General features: G+C 54.1%; 1 protein-coding gene across 1 annotated transcript; it reads right to left on the bottom strand.

Annotated features, from left to right (window-relative positions):
- Positions 1–1,469: 1,469 nt before the first annotated feature.
- Positions 1,470–13,008, bottom strand: SEC16B (SEC16 homolog B, endoplasmic reticulum export factor). Its single transcript, XM_072343403.1, has 27 exons — positions 12,827–13,008; positions 12,186–12,254; positions 11,414–11,660; positions 11,119–11,225; positions 10,693–10,798; positions 10,494–10,581; positions 10,211–10,340; positions 9,874–10,025; positions 9,395–9,456; positions 8,705–8,840; positions 7,975–8,199; positions 7,566–7,663; positions 6,919–7,000; positions 6,710–6,827; positions 6,463–6,574; positions 6,143–6,248; positions 5,757–5,897; positions 4,170–4,283; positions 3,930–3,999; positions 3,058–3,258; positions 2,763–2,821; positions 2,555–2,671; positions 2,248–2,346; positions 1,997–2,075; positions 1,873–1,916; positions 1,705–1,767; positions 1,470–1,603 (listed from the first exon to the last, which is right to left on the bottom strand). Exons 2-27 carry the CDS (start codon positions 12,226–12,228, stop codon positions 1,538–1,540), a joined length of 2,865 nt encoding a protein of 954 aa, XP_072199504.1. The 5' UTR covers positions 12,229–12,254; positions 12,827–13,008; the 3' UTR covers positions 1,470–1,537.
- Positions 13,009–14,490: the final 1,482 nt, after the last annotated feature.

Genomic DNA, 14,490 nt, shown 5'->3' with positions numbered 1-14,490 from the left:
ATCTCACCACCAGATACGATCTCTGCTCACGACGAACACATCAAGAAAGGTGATGCTTTTACCCTATGCTGTCAGAGGCTTCTAGCTCTTTTTTTTTTTTGGTTTTCCATCTCTCCAACAGTAATTCACAGCCTTGAGATGATAGATTCAGTACATAAGATCTCCGAGAACAGCATAGGTCCCTCAGCATCACAGTTTCACAGTTGCACAAGTACTGTGATAGTTGGTGTGCTATGCCTGCCCCCCCCCCCCCCCCCCCACTGCTGCTCCCAGCCCAGAGCTTGAAGAGAGCCATAATTGGACTCTGTGATTCTTACGAGTTCCTTCCAAATTGGACCATTCCATGATTCCAAGGTGCTGTTCCATTAACAACAACGTGCCAACTGAAGTTGCAACCAGCAGCATCACAAACATCCCCATACTCCAAAATCCTGAGCAGTGCTTTGGAGCAGAGGTCACACTTTGTTGCAGCTCCATCACAGAGTTCCCTGCAGGGCAAAGCAGCTCCAAACGAGCCCCGGGTGGTCCGCAGTGACAGCCAGCACCACGGGACACCCGAGGCTTCGTTAATATTCATGCCCCGGTGACACTCGAGCCAGCAATGAAAGTCTGCTTCATACAGCAGCTCAGTGACCTCGGACAACCAGCTGCGTGGCGGGTGGCACCAGGAGCTGAAGGAACAGAAACAAGGTCATCACCCGGCACTTCATCTAATAAATAACTGCTCGAAAAGGTCACAGCCCTGCCGAGCCCTGTGAGACACACGCACTGAGCGCAGCTGGGGAGGGGGGGGGAAAGAACGAGCGGTATCTCCTTGCGCGGTGAGGAAGCAGCATCTCAAAGCCGTGTCTAATTCCTAAATACGCCGCTGCTTGGGACGCGCTTGGCTCCGGATTCAGGTAATGCCCGCCTTCATTACCATATACCGCAGAGCATGCCGGGTAACTCGCCCTACCCTAAAAGTACGCGAAAATCAAAGCTGTATATAAGTTCTTCCGTAGGGATATGCAGCGTCCGGCGGAAGCTCACCGTCGAGGCCACGCACTGGGTGCCCGTCACCCGCGCTGCCCGCCTCGGGGAAGGTCTGAGGGAAGGGCCTGATGCGGCTCCAGCAGAGCCCCGCCCGCGTGGGTGGGTGAGCCACCAGAAAGGGGGGGCGCCGCGCGGGCCGGCCTGGGCAGGAGAAGCCCGAACGGCTCTGGAGCTGATCCTCAGCCGGGGCGGATGCTCGTGGCCCCGCGGAGCTTTGAGACAGACTCACGGCCGGCGTGCTGAGTCCAATGGGTGAGGTGGGGCACCGCCGCACAACCTAATTCAGACTACTCTCCGCCGGACATCTTTTTCATGCTTTGGGGGCTCCGACACCAAAGGGCCCCGCGGGCAGCCCGGCCTGTGCCGCCTGTGCCTCCTCCCCCCTCCACCGCTCAAAGAAAACGAAACCCAACAAAAAAGCCAACACCATTTTGGATTAAAGCGTTCCACAAAGTGCTGTTGTTTTCTCCGAGCGTTGCACGCACACACACACACCGACCCCCACTCACAGTGGGTTGGGGTAGCGGCGCTGCGAGAGCAGCCTGGGTTGGGCGGGCCGGGCAGCAGCGAGCTGGGAAGCACAGAGAGTGATGGAGAGGTGGTTATACACCAATGGCTGCCGCCCTCCTCAGGGTAACGAACGGCCCCGAGGCAGGGCGCTGCACACCTCACCTGGGAAACATGAGCGGGGTTGAAAAGTGGAACCGTCCCTGGGAGCGGCTGCTGGGAGCTGGGCTGCAAAGAGTGAAGGGAGAGGAAGAGTCTTAGAGCTGACCGCAGCTCCGCAGCCGCCCCCAAGCAGAGCGTCCCCGACACGGGCACAGCCACAGCTCTCCTCACCTCGTGGCCATCTGCATCCCACGGGCCCTTCATGTCGATTGACACTGCAGCAACAACAGGTATTTCACCCTCCTGCCATTCCCCTCCAGACAGGAAGGAGCAGCTTTGCAGTGGGGGCGCTTACCAGGGCTTCTGTAAGGAGACGGGGCTGCTGGGGGCTGAGCAGCCGGGACAGCACCGGGTGGGGATGGAGACCTCCGATCCTGGAAATGCATTGAGCTGGTTGGGGCCACAAGCACACCTCACTCAGCAAAGGCACTCTATTTGTTTACAGTTACTATCAGTAAAGGATTCACTTCCCAGCGTGGAGAGGAAGGATGAAGGGAGCGACGTGCCACCATCCCCATGCTGCACCCTGGGTGACCCCCATCCTACCTGCAGTCCTGGCGTGGGGGAGCCCGAGGTCGTGGCTTTGGGAGAGGTTTCCTTCTGAGGCTTGGACCGAAACCAGCCGAACCACCGGAATCCAGAGCCCTGGCAAGGACAGCTTTCCATGTCAAAGCAGTGAGCAGGTGAGGATGCCGTGAGCCCACAGCTCCCCTCACATCACCAAAACCCAGACAGTTGTCCCCACGTGGCTGCCAACACCCTCCTGCCCAAGGTATGGCTGGGAGAAGGTGGCCAGGCAGGGGACAGCCACAATGGGGACAGCCACACGTCCAGCTGCCTGCAACTCACTCACCTTGTCCTCTGACGTCCCCTCCAGCTCCTCAGCAGTGCTGTCTGAGGATGTCTGGCTGCCTTCCTCCAGGGATGCTGTGGAACTCTCTGAGGCCGAGCGAGCCTTTGTGCTTAATTCCTGCTGGCATCAGAGACCAAGTCTGGAACACAGCACCTGCAAGGCCCGCATCCCAACCCCAAACACCACCGCTGTGACTGCCCCAACTCACCGGTTCTGCCAGCACCGGCTGCTGCACCCCTTGGGCATCCTGGGGCTCCTCAGCATTGCCTAGATGAGAGAGAGAAGGCAAGTCAGGGCTGAGCCCAGTTTGCTCCTGCCTCATTTCCACCAGAGGTGGTTTTAGTCTTTTGCTGCTTTAGATAAGGTGATTGTGACCCCGAATCTGTGTGAAGCACGATCCAGGGAAGCGAGGTGCCGGTGTGGCAGCAGCAGCATTCACCACGCTTCCCAAGGGACACCATTCATGACTGCTACAGCATAGGGAGAGGCACTTGGACACCTACCTGCTATTGGCACTGCCTGCAGAGGGGGATCAGTGCAAAGCTCTTCCTGGGAGATCGGCCCCGTGCCTGACACTGCAACCTCCAGGGGCTGGATGGACACATCCTGGTGGGGATCAGGTCCCTGTGGTGGCACAGGGGGCTGGTGCCACGGCTCATGCTGGGGGTCATCTCTCTGGGGCTGCTCATAGTCCATCTCTCTGCCTAGAAAAGAGGCCTGAAGCTCACGGCACTGTTAGCAGTTCCATCAGGGCTGGGGCAGAGGGTTTTCTCCTTCTCCATTACACATCAGTAGGAGCTGCCAGGGTGAACAGCAACCCCAGGGACAATGTGGAACGTGCCATTCATCGTGCATCTTCTGTCCCACTACCCACCAGGCAGGACCCTGACCCAAAGCAGGGAAGCCCCAGGTGTAAGGAAAGCAGGTGTACTGCTGAGACCATGGTTTGAAGGAACCATCCCAAACCACCTGCAATATGGTTTTGTTGTTTTTTTTTTTCCCCCATACAGGGATGATCGTAGCCTCAGCCCCAATAGCAGCAGGAGGCAATCAGGATTGATGATCTTTTTTTACTGCCAGGCAGAGCTCCTCAAAAGAGAATTTGGCAGCAGTGAGGAAAGCTGATAGGAAGAAACGGCTCAGAGAGATTTGTCATTTTTATCCTATCTGCATCAGTCCTTTACCCATCAGTGCTGGCATCTCCAAGAAACCAGACCCAACCAGGCAACCAGGAGCATGTGGGCATTGCATGGATGGAGGCGGCTATAGCTTTCCATGGGGCACCCAGTGGATGGGCACACAGCACCCATGGTGGAACCTGGAGCTCAAGGAATTAGCCGCTAGGCAGGGGGACCTCTGGGCTTTGTTCCCTTACCTGGGGTGGCTGCAGTATCCCAGGGCTCTGGCTGGGTCGGTGCCACCTCTGGAGTGAGGTCATCCTGCACCTGCAAGGAGACAGAGAGCAAAGAAAGGGGACAGGGAGATAGGTGGCATGGGGCAAAGAGCAAAGGACACTGCAGCACAAGACCCACACCACCACCGCTGCTTTCCGCCCCACTAGGAGTGGGCAGGAGGGGAAAGCAGAGGACAAAGCATGCCCAAAACTGCTCCTCACCTCGCAGTGCTGGCAGTGGGTACGGAGCCGCAGCAGCCACTCAGGCTCCAGCGCCAGGTCCTGCTCAGGCATCTCCAGCAGCAGTGGGTCACAGAGCTTCAGTCGCTCGGCCAGCTGCAGCACAGGGACACAGGGCTGTTCCTGACCTCACTGCAAATTAAGCCTCTCGATCCTTGCTCCTTATAACCAGCCTCCCGCACACTGGCAGACCTTTTACCACAACCCCCTGAACCCTTTTCCCTCTGCACCTTATCTTGCTTGCGGAAAACAACCCTGAGGTCATTTTCCCCCTCACCTCTTATCACTGAGCTCTTCTCTTCTGCATCAATCTGGCACTGTCCCTGTGCTGCGCATCCCGAACAGGGCACAGTGCCCCAGCTGAGACCCTCGAGCATGGGGGGGGATTATCACCTCCTTGTCTCACACATGCCATTCGTGCTCTCACAGCCCAGAATAACATGATAATATCACCTTCTTTTTTCCCCCCTCTCCTCCCCCCCCCCCACCAACAGCATCCTGCTGTCATGTTCTGCTCTGTATTTTTTCCACGCTCCGCTGTCTCCCCCATGTCCCTCACTGCAGTACTGCTGCACATTTCACTTCTCCAGCAAGAGTCAGGTCTGTGCCCACACCCTGGTGGGGCATTGGCACAGGTTGCCCAGAGAGGGGGATGGTGCTCCATCCCTGCAAACAGCCAAGGTCAGGCCTGGATGGGGCTCTGGGCACCTAATGGAGCTGTGGGTGTCCCTGCTCAGTGCAGGGGGTTGGATCGGATGGCCTTTAAGGGACCCTTTCAGCTCAAGCGATGCTGTGATTCACTGGCGACAGCCAGATGAGACACATGCTGGGGACAGAGATCAGCCAGAGCTGCCCAGCACAGCTGGACTCCTGTGTGTCCCAGCTTTGTGCAAACGTGTGCTCATCCCAAATCAATGGCAGGAAAGAGGAAATTATAAGCATGATTACTCCTAAACGGGGGGAATGTTTAATCCAAAAGCTAATGTGCACTTTGATCCAATATTAATGAACCAGCACCTGGTTGTATACCATCCCCAGCTTCAAAAGAGGGGAAGTCTTAATCAAACACTAATGTGTATCATAATTTGTAACACAGTCTAAAACATCAAAGACAAGAGTGTGTGTGAATGCACTGGTTTTTCAGATGAAAGTGTTTTCTCCCAGGAGGAGCATTATCCCCAGCAGAACGGCAGATCTGAGAGGCTGTTAGGCAGTAAATAGGTTTCTGTGATGCAGCAGGGGGGCTTGCGGTGTGCAGCACCAAGTTTTGGGGCTGGGGGCAGCTCCTGCAGCACAGCAGCATTTGTCTGCCCACATAAAGGTGCTGTCATGGGGGAAGGTGTGCAGCCTGTGGGATGTGGGACATTTGGATGCCCAAATGTGGGGACAACGAGCACCTGGGGGAGGTGACATGGGGATATCCAAACCCCAAAGTCCTTCATCTCCAAACAGCTCCTATCTTGCACAGAACATGCTGATGAGTATAGGCACCCACATGAAATCCCCAAGCCAGCAGGCTCCCAGCACCATCCCCATGCAGAATCCATTTGACAGAGGCACAGAACTCACCTTGGCCAGCTGCTGGGCCAGTACAGGGTGGCTGGTTGGGTCCTGCTGGAGGAGCACAGTGGCAATCTGCTCACAGTAGAGCAGGGCTTGGGCTGGCAGCCCATGGTCAGCCAGGCGGGAGGCGTAGAGGAGCTTGTACACCTTGAAAGAGCAGTGGCCATGGGATGAGAGCAAGGAGATGCTCATAACCTGCCCCCCACCAAGACCCCAAAACTTAGTTCCCTGCCCTGGAGGAGCCCCTTGGCCAGCACACTCCCCCCAGTGTCCCAACAAGGGACCAAACTTTGGAAAGTGACATCCTCCTCAACTCCATCAGGGCTGGAAGATGCTTTTGGGATGCCTTCAGTCCATTCTGAACAGCAGCTGTTCTTGCTTGAGCCCAGTACCTGGAATGGGAGCAGGAAGGATGTGGGGTGCCGCAGCTGCTGGCAGTACTCAAAGATCTCCATGCGCTGGATGGCCTCGGTGGTGGCAAACTGGGTGAAAGCCTGGCTGCAGGGCAGAGGGGAGAGATGTTCAGGGCATAGCAGCAAGGCTTTCCATGCTCCCATGAACCCTATAGCCATGCCGCAGCTGCAAGAGCCCAGAGCACAGCTGCCATTAAGGGCAATAAGACCCCCAAAGCTGCTTCTTTGTTGTTTTGAAGAAGAGATCACAGGAATGAGGAAGAGACAGGAGATGTAGCCCTGCAGCTGGGCTGACTCACCGGTGGCTGCTGCCCAGTAGAGCCATGCGGTCTGCCTTCACCCCAAAGTAACCAAATGGAACGTCTGCCATCAGGTAGCAGATGTGAGCTGCCTCCACTGCTCCCTTTCCAGCTGAGTGGGAGGAAGACACAGAACTTAGTCCTGATGGACAACAACATGTGCTGAGCATCTCTGAGAAGGCCTTCATACACACAGGCAGACCCCAACCCAACCACTCCATTCTCTTTCTCAAGTGGCCTTGCTCACCCAAGGTGTCTCCCATGGTGACTATGGCCCGATGATTCAGCTCCATGTCTCCCACCTTGTTGGACAGCAGCACGGCCAGGTGGGGTCTCCAGTCTCCCCACTTGGCATCCCCACAGCTCTGGAGGAGAGGGAAGTGAAGGTGAGGCAGGGTGGCTGGCTGTAGTGAGGTAGGTGAGATGGGTAATGGGGCCAGCCTGCTGCTCACACACCTGCACTGCCTGCGGGATCCTTCCTGACATGAGCTGGAAGAAGGTTTGCAATGGGTCATTGGTGGCCAGCGTGCTGGTGAACCTGTGGAGGCAGGAAAGCACGTCTTAGGGAGCTGTACTTAGCTGGGGAAGGGAAAGCAAAAAGGAGAGCAAGCCCCATCAGGCTGGGGATCTACATTTGCCTCCAGCAGAGTCTCAAGGACAATGCTGGATAAAACCTCCTTAAAAGGATTTGAGTTACGCAGGAGAAAATTTTTACTTAACTCTCCCTGAAGGGATCAATTCAATCCAGACTAAGTACATTAATTCCACCAGAAAACACTTGCATGAATGACTGGGTTGGATCCCAGTAAAGATGGCTCCCACCACACAGCCGCTAAGGGCAAAACCAAGGACTCAACAAATCCACCCCACGGCTCTGGGAAACAGCTTTCTTTCCACCTCCCAACCTCTGGTTTAGTTCCTCCCATCCATCAGGAAGCCTGAGGAACTCAAGGATACTCAAGTTTAGAGGACTCTGACTCCTCTAAAAAAGTCCAGCTGAAACCAGAGCCCTTTTGGTAGGCACTGGGGCTGGGAGCACCCAAGGGCATCTGTGCTCAGCAAAGCCAGTCACAAAGCACTGTGCTTTAACGTCCCCATCTTACCCAGTGAGCACCCAACTGTAGGTCCGAGGGTCCATCTTGCTGGACAGGAAGAGAGCATGGCCCCACAGCTGGTTTCTCATGGCCCAAACCAGTGCATCCTGCAGTCAAGGCAGAGGGCTAAGGGGTCTGCACACACTCCAGCTCCTTGCCCTCCTCCTCTGCTCCCTCATTTTGGAGAAGAGCCCCAAATCCCATTGGATTTATGCAGTATTATATACACATAGTCACAAAGTATATTCTACTAAGGCCTCTTTAGCTTTCTACCTTCCACAGTGACAAATGTTGTACAAATGCAACTTGAAGGGTAGACACCACAACCACATGGCACCTCTAGACCACCCTTCCCTTTCAAGAGGCCAATGAAGCCAACACAAAAAATAATCATCACTATTTCCCAAACCACTCTTACTTTCTTTCTGCCATAGTAGAGGAGCTTGGTGAACTTCTCCACTATCTGTGCCTGTGTCTCTACCACAGGAGGGACTTCCCCAGTGATGAGGTCCAGTGTCCCCAGCTGACGCCACTCCTCATCTGCCAGGCTGACAGGGCCCACCACCGGCTCCTGCCTCTTGTACCTCTCCTGCTGCCTGCAGTCCTGCATCAGCAGCTCCGCCACGTCCGAGCCCACCATGGACTGTGGAAAGGAAGGGGAGGAGAAAGACCAATGGGGCTGCCTCATGGTACTTCCAGCCCTCATGCTGCTCCCAGCAAGACCAGCCTTGGTCACTAGCATGCACTTCTGGGGGGCAAAGGAGCCAACTCAACTTGTTCTGATCATCTTGTTCACCTGCTCCCAAGGAGCAGACATAGATTAGATTGGGTAGAATTCATTGGATTAAGGGATTAGCCATCTTATAAGTACACATGCTGTCTGCTCAATAAAGACAGCACAAGTCTTTCTCAGAGCTGTTGTTGCATCACGATGTTGGCATTTCACAAGGATGAAAAGCAATGCAGGAGAAGAGGTTTGCTCCAAATACCCAGGCAGAACCAAAGTGATTGATGGTACTGTGGGAATGGGATGACTTCAAGGTATAGCTCCCCACCAAACAGCAGCTGGATCAAGAAAGATGTGAGGAGCATATTAACATGCCTCAGCACAAAGATCAAAAGGGTCAGCCCCTCTTGGCTGCACCTACCCCATTCTGTCGGCAGAGGAGGACCAGGAGCTTCCAGAGAAGAGCTGAATCTCTGCCCCTCTGTGTTGAGAGATCACAGCCTGAGGCTATCTTTTGCTGGCAAAATGTCATCACATCTACTTTGTGCAGATCTTCCCTACGGCAGCAAAGAAATGCATCCAAAGGAACCTAAGGGAGAGCAATCTAGGACAAATTAAGAGCCAAAGCATCTCTGAGTTCACTGACAAGGATGCCAAAGATTCAAAGAAATGAGAGACACAAGAGAGAAGATTCTATGTAGTCTATGACTACGCACTGCATCAGTCACACTAGGCTCAAGGATGCCTAAGAAATTTGGTCATTATGAGGACTTTGCAGGTTTCAGGGATGCTGAGGCCATCTCACACCCTCTCTCTTCCCTCCTACTATCTCACTCACCAATTCACCTGCAGAGAACCTTGATTTTGCTTAAAAAACCACACCAAACCCACTTCCTTCGGATATCCAGGAAAGCCAATGCCCACAGCACAAACCAATGAAAACCACAGAGAGCAGACAGGTTCCCTATCTGAACCCAGACATGGCCCTTGTACACATCACCTCCCAAAGCCACAGAGACAGCAATGCCTGCCCCAGACTCTTCTCCTGATGAAGGAGAGGTGCCAGCTGTGCCAGCACAGAACACAGCTCTGCAACCCACCACGTCCATACCTGGCTAGAGGCCCTGGGAAGGCCTGAAGCTCCTCCTGATCTGTTGTACCTTGAAGGATTACCTGAAAATCAAGAGCAAATTCAGCAGCTGCTGAATACCCAGCAATGAGGGTAGCACCCACTAGACTAGATGAAAGTTTAGTGCCTTGGCCAAGGCACTATTCACTGTGCTGGTGAATTCAATCTCCATGCCATTGTAAGGTAACCCCCACAGTACAGACCCTAAACCATCACATGGAATACAGTGCTAAGGACCAGGCTGTTGAGATGGCACCTGCAAGGCCAGGAAGGGAGGTTGTGGTGGACTCAGGGAACGGGTATGGCTGGCACAATGAGGCCTGACAGGCCACAATATGGCAATGGGGACAGGAAGGTTGCTGAGGGGTCTGCTTAAGCAAGGAATGGTGTTTGACCCCATTGGGGTGGAAAGGGCAGCTCTAAGGAGGGAACCACAGGCTGTCCGGGGAACCAGGGCTTACCTCCAGGCTGTGCAGCTCAACCAGGGGGAGCTGCCCCTCAGCAGGGCGGTGGGGACACACCAGCACCAGTTGCCCTCCAGCTCCCAAGCAGACTGGCACGTGTGGCTGCAGGAATTTGTGGGGTGCCACCACAGCTGACTCCAAGGTCCCTCCTAAAGAAGAAGACAAATAGGTTGCATCTCCTTGCATCCACCATGGTAAAGCTACCAAGCCTTGTACACACCCTACAGCCCACCTCCTCCAGCCAAGGTTCAAGCTATGAGATCCCAACAGCTGATGTTGGAAGATCTATTTATTTACTTGCCAGAGCTTCACCAACATCCCCACCTGCCCTCACCTCTTTGCACAGGGCTCCAGCCCCCTGAAAACGCAGTGTCATTGGGTTCAGCTCCATCACGGATGTACTGGCTGAGCTCATAGCCACTGGAGCTGAGTCCTGACTCACGGTACTGCTGGAGCAGGCTGGGCTGGCCCATGGCATGGCAAGGAAAGAGAATAAGTCCTTAAAACTTGCTTACCTTTCCTCACTCTCTCCCAGCTGAAGGGGGGCATGGGAATGGCTCCCAAAATCCCTGCAAGAGCCTCAAGCCTTCCCCCATCCCTGCTTGTCTTGGGGTTACCTCTTGAGGCTGGCCACTGGCCTCCCCCAGATTCTGGACCCCAGCCCATGAATGCCTGGAGCTCTGACGTGCATCATAGGTCTGGGACCTGTGGAAAGGAAATGCCCTGGAAGCTGGAGATGCGGGGACTGGCCCCAAACCCACTGGTTTTGCAGCAGGTGGTAGCACCAGTTGAAGTACAGCCCAAGTACCTCCTTACCTATCCTGCCCAGGGGGGCTGGCAGTCAGATTGGGGTGGTAGCCCCTGTAGTAGTGCTGGTCCCTGTAGGCAGTGCTCTTGCTGTGAGGCTTAACCTGTGTCATATCTAGAGAGGGAAACAAGATTTTGCATTGCCCCTCCAGAGCAGTGAGAAATTGCAGAGTTACAAAAGCAAAGCAGTGGGTCAGGCACAAACCACAGCTCCATCAGAATCCCCACACTTAGCCTGCACCCTGGGCTGGTGCTGATTTTTAGCCATGCAGGTCAGGATTAAACACTCCCCGGGTGCATCCAGCTCCCAAATACAAGCTCAGGGCAGCACTACCTAGGAGCACAGGCAGGAGAAAGCCCTGGAGATGTTCTAGAGAACACCCCATCCTGGGGAAAGCATCACCACACGTGGTCCATCCATGGACCAAGAGGTACCTCTGTCGCCCTGCCAGGCCACGGACTGCCACTGATGGCTTTGGTAAGCACGGTTGTCCCTGTAGGCAGCTGCTGGGTATTGCCAGTGGGGGTCTTCATATCCTTGCCTGAAACAGCATGACACATGGAGCTGAGAGAGCACATCCCATCAGAGCCTGGACTACACCAGGGACAGGCCCACAGATGGGATCTCCAGGGCAGGAGACCAAAGCAGCCTCCACACTGAGCTCTGGAGCTCACAGAACACTCATTCCCGAGGCAGGGGGCTCTGTGCTAGCAGCCCCTTGGCTCCCACCTGGAATAGACCCGGAAGGCATGGCCACTCTCATAGCTCTCAGCCCGGGATGCTGGCCGGTGCAAATCCCTGCCAGGGTCCCAGGAGCCAGGATGAGGCGGGGGGCCAGGGAGGATGGGCCTCCAGGGCAGTGGGGTTCCATGGCGGCCTTCTGCCCGCTCACTGCCAGCAGCATGGCTGTGCCGCACCTGGGGCAGCTGTGGAGAGGCCCAGGGCTCCATGCAGCAAATCCAACAGCTCCAATGTCCTGCAGGCAACAAGACCCATCCCTTCAGGTTTCAGCTCTCCACCAACCCCAAAACCTCCTCTGAAGCCCATTGCCACCTTCCTCCCACCTCCCAACCCTGCTACCATCCTTTGTTACCAAAATGTCTTCAGCAGAAGCAGAGGTAAAACGTGTATTTTCCCTTTTGGTTCCACCTGAAGCTTTCCTAAAACACCGGGATGCAACGAGCCATCACTGAACAGCACATCATCACCCCCTCAGAATTTAACATGTTTGGGGGTCATTTTGGGTCTGGATAGACCCAGCAAATCCTACCACCCCTGCACAGGTCCCCTGGATCCCCCCCTAGGACAGGGTCCCCCACCACCCCCCACCAGCCGCACACACACCTGTTGCCCCACTTCCTCTCCCCGGCGCCACTGCCAAAGTCCACTGCCACTGCAGGGGACAAAGGGCAGAAGCTCCCAGCCCAGCCAAGGCTCTCCCACCTGAGATAGAGCACATGAGCTTCTGAGCTCAAAAAGATAAGCCAGAGAAGTTTTTTACCTTTTTGGTTGTTGGGCTTTCTTCTAAGCCATGATCCACACATCCCATCCTAACACTGCTCCCACTAGTCTGAGGAAATAACAAATAAAGCCTGTTGAAGCTATTCAGTTAGCTCAAGAAAATAACATCTGCTCTATCAGGCTGTGCATGGGACACAATGTGGGCAGGATGCAGGCTCACCCCAGCAATGCTTTAAGTCCTTACTCTGCAGCAACACCTTTGCTCTGTAGGCAACCACAATTTCTTCCTCACACACACACACCCCCCCCCCCCCCCATAACAGTGAAAATGGAGGGGATAAAGGCAAATTGCATCAGAATAAAACTACAGTGAAAGCAAAACACAAAACAATACATTTTACCTTCCTCCCCCGCCCCAAAATGACAGGGTGGCCTTGAAGAGCAGAAAGCACAGCAATCCCACCCACACCACTGGGAAAACCCCATTTAAACTTCACATGACAGAGATTTCCAAACGACATTCCTACCCTGCTGGGACAATAAGAAGTGTTCCCTGGAGCCTCCGAAAAATAAATGCTCACTCTCTATGGAATTTAAGGTTTCAACTGAAAATATAGCATCTCAGCCACACTGCCAGCCCCAGAAGAACACCAAGCAGGGAAGCACCATCCCTGCACCTACAAGACTCTGGGGCAGGATGGGATTAAGGCTCTCCTACTGGTTTCACAGCTGCATGGAGATGCTCAGCTCATCGGTGCTTTCTCAGGCTGCTGCCAGCAATGCTTTGTGCTCTGGGTCGCAGGGAAAATGCTCAACCTGCAGGAAAGCAGCAGCCACTCAGGTGTGGGATGCAGGAAGTGCTGTATGAGAAGAAGATGCAAGAGTGTGACCAGCAAACAGCTGTGAGCAAAGGCAGCTTAAAACACACAGGTGGGAAACATCAGTTTAAGGCAGAAAAACATGTTAGAAGAGGAGAGCCAGGGGAAGGAGCTGGGATGGGAGAAGTGAGGGAAGAGAAGTAGAGATAAAAGGAATGAGTGGGTGGAAAGAAAGGGGCAGCCTCCTGCACCTCCTCTAGCCAATGCAGTTCTATTTTAGGAGGATTTCCAGGAAACACTCAGACTTGTGAATGACATTAAGCATATACTGCAAAGCAGGCAGCACACAGCATGGACAGCACTTGCTATATCAAGCTGAAAGGACACCACTTTTTGGAAGAAAAAGAAAAAAAATCCTATTTATTTTTTCTTTAAAAGACTTCCCTGCTATTGTCACCATGACATGATTAGATGGAAAACATTTTCCTTCATGCCCTGGGGCACGTATTGCATTGCTCAGAGCTGGCCTGGACTTTGGGCATCAAACCTGGCTGCAGAGCTAACAGCATAAGTCCTTGCACCCTGAGAAGAAGCTCAGATAGCTGCAGTCCCTGGCCCTATTTTTAGGTGGTTTATGTTGTTTCTAATCGGCTCTGAGATGAGATCGTTATTTTAAACGGCATCAATAGGAAGCTTTGCTCCTGGCTGTGGATGCTGTAGCCTTGCTGCCAGCATTTCCCACCCCAAATAAAAGCTGTGCTGCTGCACATCCCAATGGATGACCCATGGAGATGCCCGAAGTATAACAGGGACTGAGTAGGGAGTTCAGGTCATAGAATTGTTTGAGTTGGAATGGACCCTTAAAGGCCATCTGATCCAACTCCCTTGCACTGAACAGGGACACCTATAGCTCCATTGTATAGCTCAGAGCCCCTGCTGTCTCACCTTTCCCTGCAGCCTTCTCCTGTCTGTTTTCCCAGCCATAAAGTTGCTGTTTATCTCACTGCCTTGCAGTGATCACTACACATTGCAAATTTGGCTGTTGGCTGATAAAAACAAGCAGAAGCAGCCCAGTTCTGTCACGCTGCCCGGGTCACGCTGCCACATTGCAACGCACAACAGCTGAAAATGGACACAGAGAACCAAGAGGCCTGGAAATAGTCACAAGGTAAACAGGAGGGCTGTAAGGAAGAGGGGACAAACATTTTAGCAGGGTCTGTTGCTATAGGACAAGGGGAAATGGTTTCAAACTCAAAGAGGGAAGATTTAGAGTGGATAGATGATGTTTTTTTTCCAATAAGGGCACTGAGACATTGGCACAGGTTGCCCAGAGAGGTGCTGGTGCCCCATCCCTGCAGACAGCCAAGGTCAGAACGGATGGGCTCTAAGCACTGATGGAGCTGTGGGTGTCCCTGCTCAGTGCAGGGAGTGGGACCAGACGGCCTTTAAGGGTCCCTTCCAGCTCAAATGATTCTATGAAAACACAGAGGAAGTGCTCCCACTGCCCCCAGCAAGCACTGGTGTAGC

The sequence above is a fragment of the Excalfactoria chinensis genome, chromosome 8 (assembly GCF_039878825.1).
Source record: "Excalfactoria chinensis isolate bCotChi1 chromosome 8, bCotChi1.hap2, whole genome shotgun sequence".
Classification (NCBI taxonomy): domain Eukaryota; kingdom Metazoa; phylum Chordata; class Aves; order Galliformes; family Phasianidae; genus Excalfactoria; species Excalfactoria chinensis.
The sequence above is the reverse complement of the archived record's forward strand: the minus strand, read 5'-3'. Positions and strand labels throughout refer to the sequence as shown.

Bases quoted from the DNA above. Each gene is read 5' to 3' on its own strand.
- SEC16B (XM_072343403.1), bottom strand. From the start codon at position 12,228: ATGTGTGGATCATGGCTTAGAAGAAAGCCCAACAACCAAAAAG. The intron at 10,582-10,692 runs GTAAGGAGGTAC...TCCTTTCCACAG, and splicing joins AGCCCCCCTGGGCAGGATAG to GTCCCAGACCTATGATGCAC. The intron at 2,822-3,057 runs GTAGGTGTCCAA...TCTCTCATCTAG, and splicing joins GCAGGCAGTGCCAATAGCAG to GCAATGCTGAGGAGCCCCAG.